The sequence below is a fragment of the Pelodiscus sinensis genome, chromosome 21, assembly GCF_052426305.1.
Source record: "Pelodiscus sinensis isolate ZL-2025 chromosome 21, ASM5242630v1, whole genome shotgun sequence".
Classification (NCBI taxonomy): domain Eukaryota; kingdom Metazoa; phylum Chordata; order Testudines; family Trionychidae; genus Pelodiscus; species Pelodiscus sinensis.
The window spans coordinates 22,435,897-22,461,911 of NC_143072.1; the positions used below are offsets into that span (position 1 = coordinate 22,435,897).

The following is a 26,015-nucleotide window of genomic DNA, read 5'->3' on the forward strand; positions in this document are numbered from 1 at the left end:
TGTAAAGGACATTTAAGTCCCTTTACGCTGTTCAAATCTCTATGGAGAAAGGAAGGAGGAACCCACCTCAAACAACTGTGAGCAGAGTGGGGGAGTGGAAGGGGCGAGAGGAGGAGAGAAAGGGATGTAAAGTTGATCCAAAAGGAAGGGAATATCAAGTGTCTGAGTCTTCATTCAAGAAAACACAAGCAAGAAAAAAAGTAATTCAAACTGGTGCATTACTGGAAATCCAAGGAGTTTTCTTTTCCATTTATTATACCAGAATTACAATAGTCTAAGGGAGGGGCATGAAACCTTTTTTGGGTCTGGGGATGTTAAATAGTGTTCAGGAAGCTAACTGAGTAGTCAATGGAATTTCCATCAACTACCCAATAAGGGGATTTGCTGTAGCTTGGCTTTCTTACTACATTTCAAAAGCAGAGCCACAGCAATCTGCGACAAGGTGCAAACTGGGCTCTTACTACATTTAAAATGCAGAACTGCAGCATCTAAGGCCCGACATGAGCCAGGGCGGCTCACACCATTTCCCCCGCTGCAACTCTGCCCCTCCTCCCCATTGGAGATAGTGCTATGGGGAACCAGCTTTAAAGCAGTTCCCCCCAGCACCAGCTCCTGCCTTGGCTTATCGGGTAGTTGACTAGCTGCTCATATCCCTATCGCTGGCCCACCAAAAAAAATAAAATAAGGCAGTCAGAGGCCACACACAAGCAAGAAGCCAGAAAAAAAGCCACCTCATGGCCCCTATCTGAGAAGGAGAAAGACATTCCCCACATGCCCCTCACACACCAGAGCCAAGGGGGACCCAAACTCATAGATTTTGTGTGCTCCAGTCCCAAGATGGGATGACGGGGGGGTTGCATACCAGCGCAGTCTTCTCAAAGCTGGGGGGGGGGGGGAGAAAGCTCTGAGTCTTGGGGGCCGGATGCAGGCATGCTAGGGGCTGGGCATGAGGTTTCCCGCCCCCACTGTAAAGGAATGGGCCGGGTGTGTTTCCTCTCCTCACTTCATGATTTTCTTTCATGTGTTAGCCCTGCAGGAGGGAATAAAATGGAAGCAGTGTCTAGTTGAGAAATCAAGCACTGACGCACAGACAATTGGAACCTACATGGGAAAAAAAGAGGAAGATGTCCAGGCAGACCCACTAGAACAACGTCCCCACTACGCATCATTGCAGAAAACACTCCTTTTTCCACTTTATAAGTTGTAATTTTTAAGATGTTTCTCCCACAGAAGACACACAGAACAGCAGGAGATGCAGGCAAAGTTCTTTCAGAAGCAGAAAGACTCTTGAATTTTACCCCAAAGAGATTCAAATAGTTCCTACACTGGCTAGCTTCTAACAAACACAAAGAAGACTGCTAGTATTGAATTCATGGTTTGAGGAACCAACATATTGCATACAACCTCACCACTTTGAGATGCCATACAGACTGTAGATTCATAAGCCTCTAAGGTGGACTCCAAAACTCAAGACACACCCATTCCACTTGTACCAACATGGTGGACAAGGACTGAAGAAAAGAAACTTGTCACAAAATCTTGGGGAGAATCCACCACAGCAACACACTCCAAAAAACAAAAGTTTGGGTGGTATCAACATTTGTGCAAGGACTTTGGAATTAAGAAAACACTGAGGTATGTCTACACAGCAAAGTTATTTCAAAACAACAGCTGTTATTTCAAAATAACTTTACTAGCGTCTACACAGCCAAACCGCTATTTCAAAATTAATTCGAAATAGCGGAGCACTTTCAAATTTGGTAAACCTCATTCCACGAGGAATAATGCCAAATGAGAAATAGCTACAAGCAGTCCCCGACTTACGCGGATCCGACTTATGTCGGATCCGCAGTTATGAACGGGGCTCGCCCCGGAGGACACGGACTGCGGGACCTCGCGGTCCTGCCGCCCGTGTACTCCGGGGCTTTCTCCCGCGTCTCCCTGGTCTGCAGACCAGGAAGACGGGGAGCAAAGCCGCGGAGGGGCTCGGGCAGCGGGAAAGCCCAGACGTGCCTGGGCTGCCCCGCTGCCCGAGGCCCCTCCCCCCCCCCCGCGGCTTTGCAAAGCCTCGGGGGAAGCCGGCAGCGGGACAGCCCAGACGCCCCGCGGCTGTCCCGCTGCTGGCGTCCTCAGAGGCTTTGCTCCCTGTCTCCCTGGTCTGATGGTCTCCAGCAGACCAGGGAGACTGGGAGCAAAGCCGCAGAGGACCCAGGCGGCGGGACCGCGGTGCGTCTCGGTCCGCCGCCCGCGTCTTCCTGGTCTGCTGGGGTGGGGGGGGGGGGGGCGCAGCTAGTACACCCCCTTCCTCCCCCCAGCAGACTAGGCTTTTCTCCAGACGCCTGTGGCAGAGCAGCTGGGGCGCTACCGGTTGGTCCCGCAGCGCCGCTCTGGGCGCTACTGGAGCAACCCAGCAGTACCCCAGCTGCTCTGCCCCAGGCATCCCCAAGTCAGCTGCTGCTGAAACTGACCAGCGCTGACTACAGGAAGCCCTAGGCAGAGTTGCTCTGCCCCAGGCTTCCTGGAATCAGCTGCTGATCAGTTTCAGCAGCAGCTGACTTGGGGACGCTTGGGGTTCTTAAGTTGATTCTGTATGTAAGTCGGAACTGGCGGTCAGTTTCAGCAGCGGCTGAATCTGGACGCCAGTTCCGACTTACATACAGATTCAACTTAAGAACAAACCTACAGTCTCTATCTTGTACGTAACCCAGAGACTGCCTGTATTTCGAAATAAGTGCTGTGTAGACACTTATATTGAAATAGGGCCCTCCAGCCTTCCCAGGGTGCCCTGCTGGCCACTCCAGCCTCAACCAAGAACACTCCTTTCCCTCCCCGGAGCCTTTAAAGGGGTTGACTCTGGCCACAGTGCCTGTGCCAGCTCCAAGCCTGCCAGCCCAGAAGTCACTGCCCCTGACCCAGTGGCCCTAAAACATGAGCTCCCTAGGAGCAGTCTGCCAGGGCCCAGAGGAGGTGGGCACCTTCCTGGTCTAGGGTGGAGATCATGAACCTTGTTCAGGTTTGGGAGGGGGCGGGGGGATGCCCTCACTGTCCATGATCTCTGCACTAGACGGAGGAACGTAGCCGTCTATGGCAGGATAGCTGCCAGCCTGGCCACTAAAGGCCGCATGCAAACTCAGGAGCAGGTCTGCATGAAAATCAAGTTGGTTCGGCGAGACCCTCCCCCCAACCCTGAGCCTCGCCTTCCCCTTCTTTCCCTTGCTTCCCCCTGCCAGCTCCCTCCTCCCAGGTTTCCATCTCCCCTCTCCCGCCTTCTTTCCCTAGTCTCAGAGTTTCATTCCCCGCCTCCCCAGTTTTGTTATATAAAAGAGAGTTTGTGTTCATGAAAATACATGTATTTTATCTGACATAAGAAGGGGGGGCTAAAGGGGGTAGGTGGAAGGACGTGAGGGAGGAATGAGGCACAAGCCCCCAGTGGGGCAGACCAGGAAGGCTCTTTGTGCTCCCCAGGGTGGAAGCTCTCCCGCAGGGCCTCCTGGATACTGACAGCCCCCTGATGGACCTCCCGGATGGCAGCCTGCAGAAAGTGCAGCCAGGCTTGCAGCAACGTGTCCACGAGAAGCACCAGTGTGCCATGGGGCAGCTCCGGCTCCATGTTGCAGAGTGCTGTGGTGTCCTCAGTGAGAGGGGGAGGGATAGCTCAGTGGTTTGAGCATTGGCCTGCTAAACCCAGGGTTGTGAGCTCAATCCTTGCTGAGGCCATTTAGGGATTTGGGGCAAAAATTTGTCAGGGATGGTACGTGGTCCTGCTGTGAAGGCAGGGGACTGGACTCAATGACCTTTCAAGGTCCCTTCCAGTTCTAGGAGATAGGCATCTCCATTAATTTTTATTTATTTTATAAAATGCTTTGCTGTCCCTCATCAAGGTAGGCAGGCAAGCAGGGAAAGCTGGGAACTGGCTGTCCGGGGGGGAGGGAGGGAGGTCCCTTTAAGCACAGGCCTCAGATAGCCTCAGGCAGCAGCCACACAAAGTAACTCCTGACCTGATGCCCTGCCGGACCTGGTTCCAGCCGGCCTTAAATGCGATTCAGCATCCACTCAGTGTGCATGTGCTATTTCAAAATGCATTAGTGTGTGTAGACACGTTATTTCAAAATAACTTTCAAAATGAGATATTTCGAAATAACGCTGTAGTGTAGACATACCCTGAGCTATCAGCAGGAGTCTGAACAGGACATATTCAGAATCTGAGTCTAAGACCAAGCTCCAGAAACACAAGTGAACGATCATCAATCGGTAAATGACTATTTAGCACAACTGCTTACAGCAATGCAGCTCTAGCCCCAATATGACTCTGGAATTTGTTACCACAAGCATCCCATAAAAGAGACTTGAATTGATTAAAACAAAAAAAAACAAAAAAAAAAAACACACAACAAAAACAAAAGTTTGGCATTTTCATGATGAGCTGGACCACTGTGAAGGAGTCATGTGAGTATCAGCTAGTACTAACTCAGGATACTGGAATCTCATCAACTGTCTCCTCGGGTACAGATTACACTTAAAAGAAAAGTGAAATGCCATAATGAAAGGTGCTTAGGAATATTTTTAAAACATATTGTTTAACACTTTAAAATCCCAGTAGACAGAGCAAGTTGTATTTTAACCCATGTTAGCTAGTCATTGTAAATCCTCCTGGGGAAAGTGTGGGGAGGGAGGACTACGGAGGTGTTAAAGTGTGTTATCTATATGTTTTAACAATGCACCTTTTATCCAAGTTGCGGAGAGGCCCTTCATAAACCAGAATAAAGGAAAGGGGGACCAAGCCACAAGAAAGATTGCATTTGTTCTCTGACACACCGTTTGAAGCAGGAAGAAAAGGCAAAAGCCCCCCCCCTCCCCAAAAGGAAGCAGACATTGATGCTGGGTGGGTGACATCCCTTTCACAGATTCACTGCTGATAGCAGCAGCAGCCGCCATATTACCTGAGGGGGGAAGAAAATTTGTGTTGCTTCAAGTAACTCACAATACAGCTGATGGTAGCCTCAAGACTGGACAAGCCTTGTTTTTACCATGTTACTCATACTGGAAAAGCAAGAAAGTTGAAACATTTCCAGGATAACACTGTAGTAATATTGGGTAGCGCAACAAAACATGATTAAAAAGAAAAAAATAGTTAGTTTCAACAGCTGAAGAGTGTGGCTCAGTGAAAGAGCTACGTAAGGGAGAACAGCACAACTATTTCACTTCTGCAGTTACATATTGAACATTTCACTGAAGAGAATACTCTACAGGCAGTCCCCGAGTTACGCGGATCCGACTTATGTCGGATCCGCAGTCACGAACGGGACCCGTCTCCCTGGTCTCCAGCAGACCAGGGAGAGGAAGCAAGGCGGCGGAGCACGCGGGCAGCAGGACAGCCACGGCGCGTCTGGGCTGTCCCGCTGCCCCCATGCTCCGCGGCTTTGCTCCGGACGCCTGTGGTACAGCAGCTGGGGCGCTGCCAGTTGGTCCCGTAGCGCTGCTTTGGGTGCTACTGGACCAACCCGGCAGCACCCCAGCTGCTCTGCCCCAGGCGTCCTGATTCAGCCACTGCTGATCAGTTTCAGCAGTGGCTGAATCAGGACGCCGAGGGCAGAGCAGCTTGGGTGCTGCTGGGTTGGTCCAGTGGCGGCGCTACTGGACCAACCCAGCAGCACCCCAGCTGCTCTGCCCCAGGCGTCCCCAAGTCAGCCGCTGCTGAAACTGACCAGTGGCTGACTACAGGAAGCCCCTGCCCCGGGCTTCCTGGAATCAGCCGCTGATCAGTTTCAGCAGCAGCTGACTTGGGGATGCCTGGGGTTCTTAAGTTCAATCTGTATGTAAGTCAGAACTGGCGTCCAGATTCAGCCGCTGTTGAAACTGATCAGTTTCAGCAGCGGCTCAATCTGGACGCCAGTTCCGACTTACATACAGATTGAACTTAAGAACAAACCTACAGTCCCTATCTTGTACATAACCCGGGGACTGCCTGTACTATGTATTCGGTGGAAGGGAGGAGTACAATTTTTAAATCAACTCACTTACTCTGCAATTCTGAAGCATTACTAAGGGAGCTCAATGTCAGAAGTACCCCTGTCATTTAGAGGCAAATATTAGCCTATTAAAAAAATGCATTTCTATCCCTAATTGTAAAAATTTAGAATTGTATAAAAGTGAAATATACTAGAAAGTAGGGATGTGAATGTGTATTTATAGCAGAGGCATCAGCACACAGGTGGGTGGGGGGACAGGTGAGAGCCGAGGTGGCTCCCCCCGAGGGCTGGTGGAGTCCCCCTTTTCCCCCCTCCATCCCCGCACTGCTGCTTCTGATACAGAGCCAGCAGCACAGAGGAACAGGGGCAGGCAGGTGTGTACTGGCTCCCTTCCCACATATAAACATGTAACCGCTGAAATTTTTCAGAGGTTACAGGTTTACAAAAATAAAACATATTTTAACATCCCCGCTAGAAAGTGTCTCACCAACTTGATTGGCTAATCAGATGAAGTCCCCAGTCACAACCACAGAACACGTTCATACCCTGAGAAATTGAATTTAGAGAATTCAATTTCTAATTTCAACCTTTTGTTGACTTTTTCCATTTTAAAAATTATGGTTTTTATAGTTATGGGAGCAAATCTAGGGTTAAAGCAGCGATGACAGTAGGACTGCAGGGAACTCCTGGGGCAGCTGACAGGCCCAAGGAACAAGGGACCAAGGCCTTGCAGAGCAGACACACCTGACCAGGATTTGAAAGAAGAGGATGAGGATGATAAAGGAAGATCTTTCCATCCATGGTTTCGCTGTTTCACCTACCAGCAGTGCACTGCACTGGCTAAAACACCTACCCCTTAATTATGGCACCAAAAAGAAAAGCGAGTGATAAAGACTAGGGATGTAAAATCCCAGTTGATCAGTTAGCCAGTTAAGTGAGCTCTACTCTGGGTACCTGAGGAGTCCTAAAGATACTTCCAACTCTTATCGAGAAGTCTCTTGAAGCCTGGGAATGGCTCCAGTTTTATGGGCCCTTTCTCAGAAAATAAGGAGGGACATCAGCCCATCCTTATCATCTATATAGTAGTCCAGTGTCTGTCTGAGTCTGTAACGCCGAAACTGACCAGCAGCGGCTGAATCAGGACGCCTGGGGCAGAGCAGCTGGGGTACTGCCGGGTTGGTCCAGTAGTGCCCAGAGCGGCGCTGCGGGACCAACCGGCAGCGCCCCAGCTGCTCTGCCCCAGGGTCCACAACAAAAGCCTGGTCTGCTGGGGGGGGGGGGGGGGGGGCACACTAGCTGCGCCCACCCCCCCCCCAGCAGACCAGGGACACGGGGAGCAACGCCGCAGCGGCGGGGTGCCGCACCTCTGAGGCTTTGTTCTGGCGTGGGAACCCGCCACGGCTGCGGCCTTGCTCACGGTGTCCCTGGTCTGCTGGAGACGGTCCCCAGCATACCAGTGGCACCGCGAGCAAAGCCGCAGTCGTGGCGGGGTCCCGCGCTTCTGAGGCTCTGCCAGAGCAAAGCCTCGGAAGCGCGGGAACCCGCCGCGGCTGCGGCTTTGCTCGCGGTGCCCCTGGTCTGCTGGGGACCGTCTCCAGCAGACCAGGGACACCGTGAGCGAACCCACCGCGGCTGTGGCTTTGCTCCCGGTGCCCCTGGTCTGCTGGAGACGGTCCCCAGCAGACCAGGGGCACCGGGAGCAGCTTTTCTCACCCCGGAGGTCGAGGTGGCGGGCCGCTGCCTGCGAGCTCCGGGGCGAGAAAGCCCCATTCGTAAGTGCGGATCTGACGTAAGTCGGGGACTGCCTGTATTTATAATTGTAAAAGATATGAAGCTCTGCATGTTTTGAGCAAAAATTCCAGTGTGCGCACAGTTAAACAGAGGGGAAAGATACAGAATTTTAGCAGATTTCAATAGTTTCTCTTTTTTTAAAGCAGAAAAAATAAGCCTTTAGTTCTGTTGATATCAAAATGTGACCCATTTCTTCTTATGTCAGTTATTGAATTAATTTTGCTGATGTTCAGATCACCAAGTTTGGACAGCATTAGGTCAGTCCTGAACTCTGTAGAGAATGTGACTATTTTGAGCTTTGCTAGAATAGAAGACGACCACTGACTAAAATAGTGGCTTAATTCTCATTTTTACGCAAGGCCCACCACAATGTTGGAAGAGTGCATGACTAGCTAAAAACAGCATGTCAATTGCTAAATTTATTCTTAAAATAGTAGGTGATCAACACTGAAGTCAACGGAGCCATTTAAAGTCCTCTATGAAATATTTAGAAATACTCTGTTTATTTTTCTCTCTCCTCCCTCCACTACTAATAGGCAGAACAGAACTGACTGTTTCCCAAGAGTTTCTGTTCCTATTGCTGTCCTCTACCACGTGATATAATCCTATAAAACTGACATCAACTGGTTACTGTGGAAATGATTTGTCATAAACAAAGGATTCTGATTTCAACTGGAGCAAGGAAAGACAAGAAAAGATGTTGTCATAGAATATAAAAGGTCCTGTTTTATAGAAATCTCAATAAAGACTATAAAGAGGAAAAAGCTAGCATTTACATACACATGATATTTCTGCCTCTCCAATACACCAATTTTGAAGTACCCTAACTTGATAGAAAGGTAATTTCTTCAACTATTTCTATACATTTATTAGTTTTCACATAGTGCTTTATAAACTTCAAAGTGCTTCATAAATATGAACTTTAATCCACATTTTATTACATTGCCCACTTCAAATCCGCACCAAAAGATTATAGTCTCTGCCAGCACTAATTTAATATCAAGAGCTAAGATGAGGTCTTTAACTTAAGTTTTTTTTTTGTAATATATATATATATACACACACACACACACACACACACACACACACTTATATATTTATATAGTGCATAACCCAGCAATTCATGAATATCAAAAAATTACAACTACATCGCAGCGGACAAAACAGACCAACTGTATTTTATCATATAGTCTCGCTTTTTTAAATTTGAATTATTTAGTCACAAAATTGAGTAACTTGCAATGGGTCTCCCTGTCATGCAGGATTAAAGAGGTTCTATTGAAATTAAGTTTATCAGTAATCTTGCACGGTATGTACTTATCCCCATTTTACAGACACAAGAAGCAGACACAGCACAGTTCAGTGAATTTTCAAGGCTCAGTAATTGACAGAGCTAGGATCAGAAGTCAAGGAGGTTCGCGTCTGTCAAATCCATACTCAAACCCCTAAGACATATTGCCTAATTAGGGACTAGAAACTCTAGCTGATGTGTTAAGGCTCTATCGTTAACATGCCTCTGTTTCTAAATGCTATGGAATTTTCATCAGGGTAATTTGGGAGACACTGACCAAGATCTAGCTCAGCACCAAAAATGTTACAGTACTATGACTGACAAGCAAAGCCACCATCCACTGAGGCTACGTCTATACTGCAGCCTTCTTCAGCAAAAGCTTATGCAAATAAAGCATGGAGTAGAATACTGTTGCACTTCATTTGCATAATTAATTAGCATCTGTTTTTGTGCAAGAGGCTTTTGCCCAAAAAGGAGCTGTGCAGATGGCTCCTTTTTGCGCAAAAACCCCTTCTTGCGCAAGAGCTGTTCTTCCTCATTTTTTCAGGGTTATTTTTAGGGTCTGCACATTAGCCACTTTTTAAATACGTTTAGAGATACAAAGAAGTTCTTAAAATAAAATATAAAAAGATCAATTAGGTGTGGGTAAAATTCTACTTTAATAGCCATCTCCTCAGAGGAGGGGAAAAAACTTAACAAATAGTCCTGCAGAACTTAAAGACTAACAGAAAATGTAGATGGTATCTGAGCTTTCATGAGTACATGGAGGAACTACTCAAATACTAATAAAATAGGAGAGATTAGGATTCCCTCTGCCCCCAGAAAGGAAAACCACACAATTTTTTTTAATATAACCTAAAACATTAATCTGTAACATAAGCAGAGAAAAATAAATCTATGGGAGTTATACACCTGGCCATATGCTTAATATGGATCACATCATATTATCCCCTCCATTCTCCTGTTGTCAGCAAAACCACAGGTTTTTTGAGCTAACAGAAGAAAACCAGTAACTTCAAGACCACATGCTTACCTATTCCTCCCTAGAGGGCTATTTGTGGAAAAGATCATCTGGATACAAATCTCACCCAAGAAGAGCCATGAACAGGTGCTTTCAGGCCCTGCTGAACGGATGAGGATTAGTAGCAGGGCAATGACCACTTTGGACAGCAGTTTTCTGTGTGGACACCCACATTTGTACTGGTTTGGAAGCATTTTTTAACTTGGCAGTGCCACTCCATGACAACAGCCTGGCAGCAAGAAACTCAATGGTCTTAATTTGGGGTCGGAAGCAGCAGGAATTTACCAGTTTTTCATTTTCATAAGAATCATTATTATAGGAAGGTGGGTTGTATGTATCAGATGCTTATTGGATTCATATTTGCGGGAGGGGGGGGGGTTGTGGATTAAAAATGGTCAGCAGTTATAGATTTGTTGTGTTTTGAAACCACTGGACTGGTAAACTCAAAGCACTAGTTATACAGGTTGCACCTCTATAAACCAGGACTCTCTGGACCACGGATGTTCCAGTATCTGAGAATCCCAACATCCTGTGGAGGTGGGAGGCAGCAAGAGCCTGGCACACAGCGCCGCTGGGCAGCTGGGGAGGGAGAGGAGCCAGGAAGCCCAGCACGCAGCTCAGCTGGAGAGCTCAGCCCTCTGCTCAACTGGGCTGGGGGGTGGAAAGTCATGAAGTCCTGCATAGCCCAGCTGGGTGGAGAGCAGGGGGAGAAACCTGGTGGGGCAGCAGGGTCAGGAGTGGGGCCAGCAGCAGGGGAGCCAGAAAGGACTTCTTGCTGGTCTGGCAAAAGAATCTCTCATCTGGGACCAATCAGGTCCGGAGGGTGCCAGAGCAGGGAGATCCAACCTGTAGTTCAATTTTATTTAATTATTTTAAAAGCTAATGCACCATCTAAAATTTTCTAGGAAGAAAACACCACGTACAAACAATACACTATATTGCAGCACCGCTGATGTCAATCTATTATAAAGTTATGTCTTTTCTTGCCCTCTGCTAACAGTTTCTCTGTCACAAATGCTTTCACTATAGGACACTAATTATTAATCATTAAGCTTAGTTAACGGGTTAAATATTATGTTTAACCAGGGTAAACGGGAGCAGGTGGGCTGGAGTGCACTTGTCCCCCCACCGCAGCAGGCCTCACAGGGCTAGAATAGTCCCCTGCCCACAGGGGCCACTCAAGTCCCCACAGTTAACTGTAATTGGCAAGCATCACCTGGCAAGGGTGATGCTTACCAGTTAACTGTTCGCATCTTTAAATATATAACTTGTGACTATACATGTTTTGTGAGCTTTTATGTAATTGTTCAAACAGACTCGAAAATAATAACTGCTACTCTGTACTGACAGGGCTCCCTATGTCTACTGAAGTGAAGAAAGACCAGCAGAGAGCTGAGTTTGGTAACAAAGCAAACAGATACTAGCAAAGTAAGAGCAGCTTCATGTATGGTTCAAACCAGTGATACGAGAACCGTTAGGGGTACTCGACAGAAGTCGGGGGGGTATGTCAACACAAGTGAAATTTGGAGAAAACTGAATTTGTTTTAAGTTTTACTGTATTTTATTATTTTTGTACTTTACACCCAAAAATTTCATCGCCCACCCAGCTACAATTAAGTTTTTTAAACAAATGTGTTGCAACAGTAGAAAAAAAATTGTAGGTACTAGGAGTACATTTTTCTTTGAAAAAGGGGTACATTTTTTTTTTTAAATAAAGAGGTTGAGAAACACTGGTTTAAACTATCTACCTCATCACCACCACATAAAACTGATAAACTCCCTAAACAATTTCCACAAAAGTTTTTTGGGGATGGGTGGGTTCTTTTGGTTTTTTTGAGGAAACAGGGAAAGGCAGAGGAAATCTTAAAAATATGAGAAATGAGTTCTGAGGTACATGTGATTTAATAATCCCAGAAGACGCAGTAATTTATTAAAAAAAAAACACTGATTTTGACAAGTTGCTTAGCATGCTTTTTCAAATTAACTCATGTTTTGAGACTTTAGTTAAATCCAGCAAAAGAGTTTATTTTTCTTATGTCCAAATTATGTTAAATGTGCGATGCCTTCCTCCTAAGTAAAATACTATATTTTTAAATGCGAGATGCAAATATACTCATACTTACAATTATAACCAATACTTAAAAACGGTGATTTCATGGTTACGAATCTTAAAGCCCAAAGAACAATATTTAGGCACATTTAAATTTGAGCCTTCTTTAATTATACAAAATATTAATCTCAATTGTCTCTTGATGTTCTAAATTACAGCTTTCAATGTGGAATTTGCTTTTACTATAAAAATATAATCTGAACTGGAATACAGTTTTAGTAGGATAAGCATTGTTTATCCTCAAACAAAACAAACATATTAAACTTCATGTAATGTTTTGGGACAAACATTTAGTAAGGCAAGAACTATCTTTTCAAATAAGAAAATTCAGTTTACACCACCTTTTAGCACACTAGAAGTGTACCTAATTAATATCCTGTATATGTTTATTGGATAATATTGTTTGGATATAAGAGAGCGACTTATCAACTGGTTGTTCAATCAAACTGGAATTCAGAGCCATATCATTTTTACAATTTCCAAGTGAAGTCTCAACCATTTTAACATTTTAATTCAGACAAGGAAAAACTGCTTTCTTATGTCAATGCTAAATTTGTCTGCTAACAGTCTCTGTAGCAACCCAATATTCCAAAGAGACAATCATGTGATCAATGCCCTCAGCTCCTGCTGTTTATCCTGCACTGTCCTACTTACAGCAGTTCTCAACTCCAGCTGTCTACAGTCAAAGGAAAAACATCACCTGCTCTCCTGCCTGTACAGCAGCTTCATTAGAGTTGCTGTAAAATTTGTTGACATTGTTTGATTTGAAGATAAACATTGAGAGGATTTGTATAGTAAGAGGAGAGAAATTATTTTTGATACAGCTCGTATTGTAGAAATATAGAAACAAGTGAGTAATACAGTTTCAAATTCCAAATACCGAAGCACTCTATAAGAGTGATACAAAGGCTTGGATTTAGCTGTGTATGTAAACCTAACTAGAGCCCTGAATGGATACAAATTTTTTATCTGCATCCATATCTGCAAAAGTGAGCTGCAGATATCTTTATCTGCATCCCTCCCTCCAATTCCTTTCTGGGTCAGGACCTCCAATTTGAGAAATGCTAGTCTCCTCCCATCGAAATCTGTATAATACAAGGTAAAAGCGCAGAAGAGACCAGATTTCATGAGTGGAGACAGGATTTCGTAGTCTGTGATGCATTTTTTTCCATGGCCATGAATTTGAATTTATGCTTTTTCAAACACGTTTCAGTGTATACACAGCCACAAGTTCTGATTTGTCATCAAAAGAAACAGTGGATATCCTACGTCCCTCTGCTCATTTACACAAACACTTTAAGCTTGCTATCTGTTTTCATTTTCCTAAAAAAAGAGTTAAATGTTCTAAATCCACAGCTGTTACTTTCCTCTGACTGAAATGCTCCAAAATTTGTCATTTTACTGGGTCTGCATTTCTGTTAATTATTTTATGGTACTTAAAACAATTATAAAATAAATCCAATTGGAGTAATTGTTAGTTTAAATGGTACCCCCAAGGATGATTCATCAGAGGTTTAACTTAATTATTTTTATTAAATAAACGTTAAAAACAAGTGCTGACGTACAGTGATATGGATCTTACTAAACATTGGGAAGAAATAGATTGCTGAATTCTACAGTACAAATTACAACATCATTTAATGTTGCTGGGGTTTTTTCTGAGCAGTTCTGATTAAAACAAAAGACAGGACTATGTAGCACTTTAAAGACTAACAAGATGGTTTATTAGGTGATGAGCTTTTGTGGGCCAGACCAAACCATCTTGTTAGTCTTTAAAGTGCTACATAGTCCTGTTTTTTGTTTCAGCTAGACCAGACTAACACGACTACATTTCTATCATGATTAAAACAAGACTACCTGTCTGCAGCTCAGTTGAAAAGCACATATAAATCATCCCTAGGCATGTCATCAATCTGAATCTAAGCTATGTCAACAGGAGATTGGAGAGACACAAAGTAAAGGGAAGGATATTTAAAAGGCTAATCATTGTGTGCGCTTTCAGTGGTTGACTTAATGAATTATTAATATATCTAATAACTATCCAATGATAGTCTTTCAAAAGGTTTATTCCTCTTAAAAGTCAGGTCATAACACTTCATTTGGCAAAGAGAGTATAAGCCACACAACTTATTTCTTTTACCACCTACTCATTTAGAACCATATCCTCACAGGGCCTTAAGGAATATATATATTATCAAGAGATTAATCCTTACGGGGTGTTAAATAGAATTTGCTACAATTACACTCATCTGTGTCACAAAAGCCTCCTCATACATTCTGGAAACATGTACAACAGTATGCAAAACTAAGCATTTGCCAAGTAAAAACAAGAAAAGCCATCTACCTGAAGACCAACCACACACTTTAAAAAAAACAACAAGACCACACAGCAAAAATGAGAGCTTGGATCTTCGACAGTTAGTTGACTATAGCCACCAGACCTACATGACAAGACAGTTCCAGAGTATAGAGCTCTTAAGTGAATATGCACAGTATTTAAAAGCTAAAGTACACTGGGGGAGCCCAGGACACACAACACACACAACACAAACATACTACATTCATTTCTGAATATTCCCACTTGCTGTTGCCATTACTGAAACATTCTGAGAGGTGCTGTGTGAGCAAACCTTTGCTCTAAATCCCCTTCAAGAAGCTGTATAAGAAATAAACATATTTAAAAAAAAAAATCTACCAGCCAACATCAAGAGGTACAGAAAAGTACAGCTATACCCCTCAGTAGAAGTTCTATCTATGGAATATGTGCACAAAGATGATTTATATAGGATTCAAATACCATTATTCTGTCATATGTGGTCAATCTGAACCTAGGCGATGAGATAGAGAAGAGATACTGGAAGAAGCTGGACATAATTTTCCTGAAAAATATTTTATTTCTCACATAAAGTTAATCTGAAAGCTACCTGGCACAGTATCTAAGTTTGCCTACTGTTATCAAGGCTACATAATTTTTTTCCTTCTCCTCACACCTCCCAAAAGAAATAGTACTTGAGCCAGCATAAAACACAGTAATCACTCTTCCAATACAGGAAATTATTCTGGGGGGTTCTCCAAACACAGACATGGACAATTTTAGAAAGAAGATTCTACACCTTTAAATACACTTCTCCATATTAATCCAAGACTTAAGATATACAGGCAGTCCCCGACTTACGCGGATCCGACTTATGTCGGATCCGCAGTTACGAACGGGACTGCCCAGGAGTACACGGACTGCGGGACCTCGTGGTCCCGCCGCCCGTGTACTCCGGGCGAGAAAACCTGCTCCACGTCTCCCTGGTCTACAGACCAGGAAGACGCGGAGCAAAGCCGCTGCCCGAGGCCCCCCCCCCGCCCTCCTTTGCAAAGCCTCGGGGAAGCCGGCAGCAGGACAGCCCAGACGCCCTGTGGCTGTCCCGCTGCCGGCATCCTCAGAGGCTTTGCTCCCCGTCTCCCTGGTCTGCTGGTCTCCAGCAGACCAGGGAGACAGGGAACAAAGCTGCGGAGGACCCAGGTGGCGGGACCGAGATGCATCTCGGTCCGCCGCCCGCGTCTTCCTGGTCTGCTACTGGACCAACCCAGCAGCACCCCTGCTGCTCTGCCCCAGGCGTCCTGATTTAGCCGCTGCTGAAACTGACCAGCGCTGACTACAGGAAGCCCGAGGCAAAGTTGCTCTGCCTCGGGCTTCCTGGAATCAGCTGCTGATCAGTTTCAGTAGCAGCTGACTTGGGGACGCTTGGGGTTCTTAAGTTGATTCTGTATGTAAGTCAGAACTGGCGGTCAGTTTCAGCAGTGGCTGAATCTGGACGCCAGTTCCGACTTACATACAGATTCAACTTAAGAACAAACCTACAGTCCCTATCTTGTACGTAACCCGGGGACTGCCTGTAATCCAATCTTACTTAACACAGTGAAGTTGAATACTACATCCCATTTCACAGTAGTAAGGCACTTACTCTATATCAAAATTTATCAAGCAAATAAGTTTAATAGATTGGTTAGCCACAACTTGAGCCATTTCACTGCTGTTATATGGGTGCTTCTATTCATTTTTTCCAGTTGTTACATAAAGTTAGTGACCATTACAGCATTTTGACAACTTTTATTGGATTATGGCAAGAGGTGCAATAGCATAACTGAGGACTGGTTCAATTACTGTTCCTCAAAACCGGCCACACCCACAACTCAGCAAGACAACATTGATCTATTGGCTTACAAATACTCTCTTTACCAATGTTCTACAGACCCTATTGCCAGCAAACTGGAGAAAGGAGGGGGGCAAGGATACTCCAGAGTGAACCAAATTTTAGGAACAAGAACATGCAGCATCTGAGGAAAAGATGCCTACAAATGAAGGGAAAATAAATCCAAGAGTCTGAGTAAAAATGGTCAGCAAAATGGAAAGTTATCAGAAAATCCTAAAATTATAAATGGAGAGAGAACTCTACCTTCTAGCCTTGTTTTGCTATTTACTGCTAGATAACACTGACAGGATTAAACCCTGTCAGCACCATGCTGAAAAACTGCTCCAGCCTAGACCAAAAATTAAGCGTTTTTTATTTTCAGTCATCACTCATGAAATCCTGTGCACCCTTATAAATAGAACAAATTCTGAGACACACAATCCTGTCTTTGGCAAAGGAGTGTTGCAAATGCCTCAGGCTAGAGAGCTATGCTGCCTGGCTTATCCTCTTCCCAGATACAGTCTTTAAAATGTTCTCTGTGCCCAGAAACTACCTGCACAGAGGAAAGGGCATCCGTGTTGTCCTTAACTTTGAAACAAGCCAGTTACTTCCACTCATCTGTGTGCCTCACCATCCCCTTTTTCTATTACTTTCTGGAGTCTCTGCTTCTTTATCTACTCTCTCGGAATGCCAAGAAACCCCTCCACGGGGAGAGAAAGAAATGCAGTAAAGAGAAAATCTGATGCTGCTTTTGAGCACGCAGGAAAATATCAAAACATTGTCTTCTATTGAGCATTAACCCTATGATACCCATTATGCAAGAAAATAGGCATATTCTCTTTAAGGAAATTTCGATAAATGTGCAGAAGTAGGGCCCAGATAAACATAAGATCCAGGGTCCAACACCAAGTTTATATCACAGAGCACGGACAGAAAGTAAGAGACCATGCCAATGAAAATTTTTTAAGTTTACAGTTAAAAATCATCATAAATAAATTAAGCAAGTGAAACAAAATTGAGAGATAGTAGAACCTACCTTTTATTTATAGGTTTTTCATCTTTCTCATAAGGCTTCACAAACCACTTTCCGATGCGCACAAAATTCCGGTTCATTAGACACCTCTCCAACAGGTTGTGAACTGCTTTGAATAGCAGAGTCCGACATTCATAGGACAGTCCGTTCTCCCATATGCCATCTTCCTCTTCTATAGTGCAAAGGGAAAAAGGAAAGCCTTTATGGTAATGTTTAATGTTTATGTTGATTAACCTTTCATTGTTTAAACAGGCAAACTCTGGGGTTCATTTTAAGGTCATTAACAGCACAAGTGACATGTGCCACTATTAGTTTCCAGAATGTCACAGTACACAATTGTTTTTAAAAAGGCTTCCAATTAATCCAAGAAGCATGAGACCTAAAAAAAAGTAGTCGACCACTGATCTACTAAGAAACATTCACTGTAGCTTTATTTTATTAGCATAGCTAATATAATTATCTAGGTAAACTATTAAATCTTTTTTCCCAGAGTAAGCAAATTAAAGAGATATTTGTATACACAAGAGGATTACTTAACATTGCTATATTATGAACTATAACACTGGCTTGCAAGTTGGCTCAGCCTTTGGCTAACATGCTGCTTAATGAACAGGCAGTTGAAAATTATGCTTATAACAAAATAAATAATAGCCTTAATGTTTATTGGACAACATGGTGATAATGTGACTATAAAATTAAGAGTTAGAGAGAACGGCCAGCTTAGGGTGTTTTTTCCTATCAATATTACCTGCCTTCCCCTTCTTTAACAGCAAACCTTCAAGTCTAGTGTCACAGCACAGCAAAGTAAAGAAACTTATTTGGGAAGGAAAAGTATTTACTAGAAGTCAGTCCTCCTTAGCCACACAAAGCAGCACATATTTAGTGGACAAATTTTACTGTCAGACATATACTTGGAAGCTATAAGCATCCAAAAAAATATCTAGCTCATGTAACTGAAAGAGTTATCGTTAGTGTTCAACTCTTCAAAATCTTATGTAAACCCCATACCTACCTTTATAACATATTCATATTTGTTCTTCAAACAGAAAAGAAAAAAACAAAACACCTTTACAGACAAATCAAAAGGCAAGAATCATTACAAAAACAAATCACACACACATACACACATTACATTTAAAGTTTAGTCTGGTCACGGTCCATCCTGATCCAGAATCAGCACATGAAAATAACTTTAGAAGGTTTTGCACTGGTCTAAAGTTTCTCAAGCCAGCTGGCCACAAAGTACAGAGCCATAATTATCCCCAAACATTTAATACAAGCATTTTCAAGTGGCGCTCACTGTCGCAGTGCATGGATAAATTGAGAAAAAAATATTTCCCAGATAAAAGTAGGAAAAAAAATACATTCATAACCTCCAGCAGCAAAACAGCCATAGAGAATAAACAGGGCATTCCTTGCTGCTTCCCTCTACCCCCACAAGGAAATAATCAAACTGTACTTCTGAACATAGCTAGGCTTAGGTTTAGATTTGTTAATTACAAGTTAGAGAGCTGACAACCGAGAACAGTCTGTCCATCCATCCCTCTTGCTTGCCACCCTTCGGTTAGCTTACTAGATGAAAACGTACCTTGTATGATAGTCAGCAAAGGTCTGCCATGCATCTGGGCCCCCTCTGTTTTTATTAGGGATGTTAAAGGGCATGTAATTAACTATGTAACCGCAGAAAATTTCAGCAGTTTCACGTGGAGCAGCAGGTGGCTCCTGTACCTACCAGCTCCCACCTGTCATCCCACACTGATGCCTCTGTATCAGAGGCAGCAGTGCGGGGGGGCAGGTGGCTCCCCTGGGAGCCAGTATGTGCCAGGAGCTGGCTTTTAAGCTTGCTCTCTGCACGTACCAGGAGCCTACATGTAACCATGAATGTTAACAGACAAACCCAGGCTCATCAATTAACCATTTGCAATGTTACACTTTCACATCTCTAGTTTTTATTGATTTATTTGTTTTAAAGACAGGGATCAGTCCCTTAAGTTTTGCCTTGAGGTTAACAACCACTTCAGGAGTACATAGAAAAATGCACTCAGAAGCAGTAGGAGCATTAGTTGACATCTGAATGCCCTTCACAAATAATCTGAGACAGTATGTGGAGAAGCTACAGAGGTGGCAAAATAATGGATTACTGTGACCAACATCCACATTTGAGAATAAGGTCACAATGTTTCAGCCAAAGAAAAAAAGAAAATGAATTTCTAAACACTGTTTTTATCAGAAAACCCTGTAACAGTGACAAATCTAGTCAGATCTAGATATGGCAAATAAATGAAGGCATCTTCCCATCTCAAAAATGCTTACCATTATTAGATCAGCACCACTTTCTTTTCCTGGTATTAGTTTAAGTTAGCTACATTCAATCCAGATCCTGTCTGACAAAACACTGGACGAGTAAAGAACAACACACGCAGAAAGAAAAAAAAAGTTATCTATCTCCTTTCAACCAAACTGCTTAAAAATATTTCTTCTCAGTAATAACATGATAAAAGCATCTCCGGGTGAACTGTATCCAAGGCTACAGAAAGATAAGGTAATATTACCAACCAGCCAACAGTTAGATCAGTGTTAAGGTTGCCTAATCATGCCACATGCTATTTGAGAACTGTAGGGAGACTAAGCAAAAGCCACTGAAAGCCAGGAAATGGAAATAACACAATGTCTCCTTAACTCAATGCTGCAATGCAGCTGAACAAGTCCCTTTGAGAGCTCATAGAACTGTACCATCCTCAAGCGTGTGGAAGACAGCAGAGAGGATGAAAAGCTGTGAAAAGAAAACCACTTAGTCCTTGTACTGAATAAGAACAAGTGCAAATTTAGGTTTGGCCTAGTGAACACAAGCAAGCTAAGCCTGACGTGTACTTGACCACTTCATCTATGGAGAGCAAACCAACAAACTGCCATATAAATTAGGAATGTAAGTAACTAGTCAAGTGACTACTTGCTTCGCCCCCACCCCCCCTTTGCTGCCTCTATCAGAGAGATGCTGTGGGGGTGGGGCTTAAAAACCAGTTCCCCACATCATGGTCTCCACAGGGGGAGGGGCCACACAGGAGGCAGAGACACAGCAGTCCCAGATGCGCATGCCCCCTCTCCCCCCAGCAGCGGCAGTGGCCACTATACCAACAAGCAGCCTGCGGGAGAAGGAAGAGGCAGTGACACGAGCCCGGAGGCCCCAAGCACCAGAGGTAGTCCCACAGGGTGAGGGAGGGGGCAGCGCAGCGACCAAGTGGCCAGAAAAATACACGCTACCAGAAGCCAGCCCGGCTGCCCACCAGCAAAACTCCAATGGAGCCACCTATGCGCTCTGAGGGGGAGAGGAGGCTGCTGCACCCACAAGGAGCAATGGTAGTGCATGGAGCCATTTCTCAGTCACTTTTCTCCCGCAAGTTGGTATCCCCATGAAGTAGTGAAATGTCCGGTGGAGCTTTCTGGGACATTTCATTACTTGATGAGGACACCAGGACAGAGTATTTAAAAACAAACAAAAACAAAAAAAAACAGGACAGTCCCGTATGGTGGTCATATGGATCCTGTTGGGAGGCTCGTGTGCCAGTGGGGCGGGGGGGGGGGAGAAGAGGGAGAAATCGGCTCATATGCCCTTTATGGCATGCATGCTGTAGGTTGCTGACCTATGCTGTGGGAGTTCATATGGCAGAGAGGGTGCACAACAACAAGGGAATGAGCACAGATGTGATGTTCAGGTACCCACTGAAAATACACAAGAGCATCAACAGAAAAGTGCCTCCATCCTGTTCTCATTTTCTTGATATCACTGGGTAGGTGCTATATGTACACAGATCTATTCATTATTTTTATGGCCATAATACATAGGTCTTGGGAGGTGGCAGTGGTAGCCATAAAAGTACAGATCTTCAAGAATATTCTTTCATACATTTGATTTTAGAACCAATTGGGCAAGAGTGATTATCTATGCAAGACTCCTGCATAACATTTGAGAGGCATTAGGGGAGAGATTCCCAATTCCTCTGGTTCCAGCTGCACTGGCACCTCTCTGCAACTTGCTGCATTGATCAAGAAAGTCATTGCAACCCAACCTAACACACAGATTCAACAAACCTAAGAAGAAGGACAAAATTGTGTTGGACACTACATAGCACACCACAGGAAGCAGCTGTGGGTGAGTGTTCTTTCGGACACAAACACGTTAACTCCGTATTTCCTAGTTTTCACAGGTTTAAGTTTTAGTAGCTGCTTTTGAAAGAATTGCAAAACATAGTAATCCATTACAGAAACAATTACAAGAATGGCTCTAGAATAAGAGCACTGCAGTTATTGCTCTTTACAAGTTTAGCAACTGTATGTTGTGAAATGTTTGAGCTAAGAAGATTCTTGTTTTTCTGTGCTCAGAAATAAGCACACACTCAGGAATGAGCACTATCATACATGCAGCACATACTGATCAAGCTGTGGCAAACATGGGCAACAGAACAGAACAAACATTAACTAAAAAGCTTAATGGTATTGGACTTTTAACTGCACAATAAACTCTGCACCATTTCAAAGGTTCAATGGTTGGTTTCTATACAGCTTTTTAAATTATCTTAAAATTACAATAAAACCTTAGATATCAATTAGTTTTATTGTGCTTCTAAGAACAGGTATTTCCAGTCTGTGCACCCAATTTTGTTTTGGGATAGTAATCTATAGGTTAGGGAAGGAAAGGTACAAGAAAGGAATCTTCGCAACTATTGGTGCAATAATTCAGGATCTGCACTTCAAATGGTCAAAGGGTACACTTGAGAAAGTTTTCACATTTCGTTTTCACACATAGCTATGCTTCTTATTTTCCTCCAAAGCCACTAGAAAATGTATTCATGAGAAGAGTGTGTCAATATCAGAATTTAGCATGCTATCAAGGTTATACAAGTATTCATAACTAATTAGTTTGTAACTCATTCTTGATAAGACCTTTGTTCCTTAAGGGCTGTGCCTAAAGAACAGATATCTACTAGAGATCCAACCTCAAATGAACACTGGTATACACTAAAGCATAGAAAGAAGAGAGTTATGAAAGTTTTTAGCAAGTTCATTTGCAATAACAGTAGCCAAATTCTAACATACCATCATTTCATCTGTCTAAATTTGCTGATTAGGTGTGACCAGACTAAGGATGTTAAGGACTAGTACACTATCCAATAAGCAAATGCCATCAACTACTCAACTGACTAGTAAATTAACTGATATTTAACATCCTTAGACCAGACACAGCCATATTCTGATGGAGGTCTAATTTGACCTAACACATTAAAAAAATAAAATTAAAGATGCTAATTACAACAGACTGTATGTTACAGGCACTCAGTCAGACCAGGATCTATTTTAAGTACTCACTCCCTTTATCTCAAATCTTTGGCTCCTGAGAACCATTTTACATAAAATGATTATTACTGAATAGCACATGCAATCTTAAGCCATGTTAATTAAGGACCTGTGTTATATAAAGGTAAACACACAATCCCTCAGTGTGATATTGCTTGTTTGTCAACTAATGAAAATAGTTCTCCCTGGCAGGAACAAAACAAGAAGATACGGATAATTCACATCCCTCTATGTTCCAATATGGTATATGCTAGTAACCTAGATTTTGAATTTCAGAAATGAATACCTGTGGGATACTTACAAGCACTGATTATAACATGCAAGAATGAACACACTTTCAGGTCATTTAAAATACCAGTATCCAGTGCTTTTTTTGTGATGGTACTGCCCGGTACATAGTACCGGCACCTTCAGTCAGAGCTCAAAAACTTTTCCCCTGCAGTACCGGCACTTTTTTTTTTTTTTTAAACAAACAAATAAACTAACAAAGACACACCACACTGCCAGTTTCCAAATGTTTCTATACTTAACTAAGTGGTCTCTAAATTATACAAGTGTCAATTCCTCAGAAATAAGAATTCCAGTCATCTTTAAAAGGCCTGGGATAACTGTCATACAATCCTTTCTAAATAAAAGGCATTGTGCGAAATTAGGGAGGGGAGGGATTACTTCGGCCAAATGTAAAATTTCATCTTCCATTAAATAACCCAGTAAGTTCAGCCAGTGGTCTCTCTTGATATCCATAACAATTTAAATATCATCCAAGTTCTTCTCCTCTATTCTAATTACCTGGAGAATATTAGATAAAACTTGATGCTTACTGTGGGGGGGTCTGTTCTGTCCCAATGGGCGTGCAACTCTCATTACTACTGACAAGAGTTTATGCACACAAGTACCTCTCCATTATGGAAATCCTGAAACAAAGTCTCTGAAGTCTAACTACATAGTAGTAATCAAATACAAGATATATACATTGGGCAAAATAAAGGCAACTTCACATTATTTTCAAGGCACAGAGAGAACTTAATGGGTTCAAATTCAGAACAGCCCCTTAAAAACTCAGCTTAAAATTAATAGAAATGAATGAGAAGTTTGACAGATTTTAGAATTAAGTCATAATTGTCATTCTAGCTTCAACAGTGACAGTCTTGTCTTTAAACAGCTCTTAAGATAAGGCGCCTACAACAGAGACCTGAACTCTGTTTACAGCATAGCCTCCACAATCACTGTCTTTAGTGAAGCAATACAAGTTCCAATGTTCCCAGTTTAAGCACATTTTGGAAGATTGCTACTTTGTGGAATGAGATTAACTAGTTGCTAATGTTTGCCCAGACAAACAGCAGACTGCAGTTTTAGAAATGCTCCAACAGATATCACCTTCTCTATGCCAAGAGATGAACAAAAACCATAGTCCCACGCATTTTCATTAAGTTTTGAGTACTTGGGACATTTGGTATGTGATTGCACAATGCCTAGAATGACGGAGGTGGGGGGGGGGGGCGTTAATCTAAGACCTCTAGGAACTACCATAAAAACAAACAGGAAGAAATGTGCTAGCTAGCACAGGCACAAGAAATTTTTAACCTCAAGTATGTGGAGCACTCAAGTCAAATTCTGACATTTTTTGTCTATACAGGCAGTCCCCGGGTTACGTACAAGATAGGGACTGTAGGTTTGTTCTTAAGTTGAATTTGTATCTAAGTCGGAACTGGTACATATTGTAGGGGAAACTCTAGCCAAACATTACTCCAGAGCTCAGTTTTTTTCTCCCACACCTCACTTCCCTCAGTCCTTTATTCTCAAGCTGAGGTGTCTGCTGAGAAAAGCCGCTCCGCGTCTCCCTGGTCTGCTGGGGGGGGGGGGGGGGGGGGGCACTAGCTTCGCGTCTCCCTGGTCTGCTGGGGGGAAGCAGCTAGTGCGGGGTTGCCTCACCCCGTTTGTAAGTAGGGATCCGATGTAAGTCGGATCCATGTAACCCGGGGACTGCCTGTAGTGGAACTGCTCAGCTGTTTTAAGTCTCTACGCTTTTGTTTTATGGGGACAAAAAGTTCTGTTCTGCCATGAAACGATTACATTTCTTCAACTAAAAATAGTGATTATAAATTACCAAAATATTTCTCTTTTGAAATTGTAGCCTAGTTTGGACTGGCTGCCTTCCTTCTTCATCAGGCAAATCAGCTGGTGAAGAAAAACAAGTTATTTCCTCTTTTCAATGCTACCAAAATATTAAATGTGACAGTCTCAGATGCAAATAGTTCAAAGCATGAATGACCTACAAAGATGTTCCACAGACCCTAAAAAAACTGTTGTTTAATCTCTGCACCTGCAGTCATTTTTGGAAACAAACAAAAGAGTGGCTCTATGAGAGAAGGGACCCTTGTTGATGGAATAGGCATAGAAAGAAGAGAAGCACCAAGCAGCAGTCACTGCCAGAATAGAAAAACTTGGCAAGAATCTGCTTGAAGCAAATCAGCAGCAAATCCTTTACCAATATAACTATCCCTAAAAATCATGAACCAGGCCCCCAAACTTCATGAGAGTCTTAACAAAACCCAAACATTCAAAGTTCATTTGCCATCTGGTTTTTGAGCTTTTGAGGTGAACACATCACAATTTCAACTTTTTCCTCTGTAAGCACGACCATAAGAGCAAGACACAAATATTTTCCTCCTTAAATGAAAGTGAAGATTACCTGTCACTAGGAACTGTGTTTTACATAATATCATGCAGGCTGGCAACACTCCAACAAAACAAAGCAATATTTTTAAAACCTATCTTACTGTTCTACTCACAGAAGCACAGCATGAAGAAAAAAAATCCTGAAGCCCAAGACCAAATATGAAAACTGCTATTCAGCAGACTACAGTCAGAGAGGACGTTGGTTTCCAGGAGGATGAACACAGAGCAAGATTTTAAGGATAGGATTTTCAGGCTTCAAAATGAATGGGCTTAAGATAAGAATCTTTCTCCAGGCACTAGATGTCTAGAAAAAGTTTATCCCCTTAGTGTGAATGAATTGTACATCTCTACAGAAAAAGAGGGCTAAACAGCATAAAGGCTTTTACTTATTGTTTTAAAAACATATTCAATGTATATTTACACACACACACACACACACACACACACACCCACCCACCCCCTACCTTAAACAAATTGAGTTTAAAGAAAAAAAACTAATTCACATTTACAAAATGTGCTTGATGACCATATAGGGGGATAGGGGACTCTGAACTCCAGTTTCAAAAAAATATATAGTTTTAAGTA

General features: G+C 43.2%; 1 protein-coding gene across 1 annotated transcript in view; it reads right to left on the reverse strand.

Annotated features, from left to right (window-relative positions):
- Positions 1–26,015, reverse strand: part of MED13 (mediator complex subunit 13) — a 93,035-nt gene that overhangs the window by 52,014 nt on the left and 15,006 nt on the right. The window contains exon 3 of the mRNA XM_006138645.5: positions 17,403–17,571. Coding sequence (XP_006138707.1) covers positions 17,403–17,571 — 169 coding nt within the window. The remainder of the gene's footprint in view (positions 1–17,402; positions 17,572–26,015) is intronic.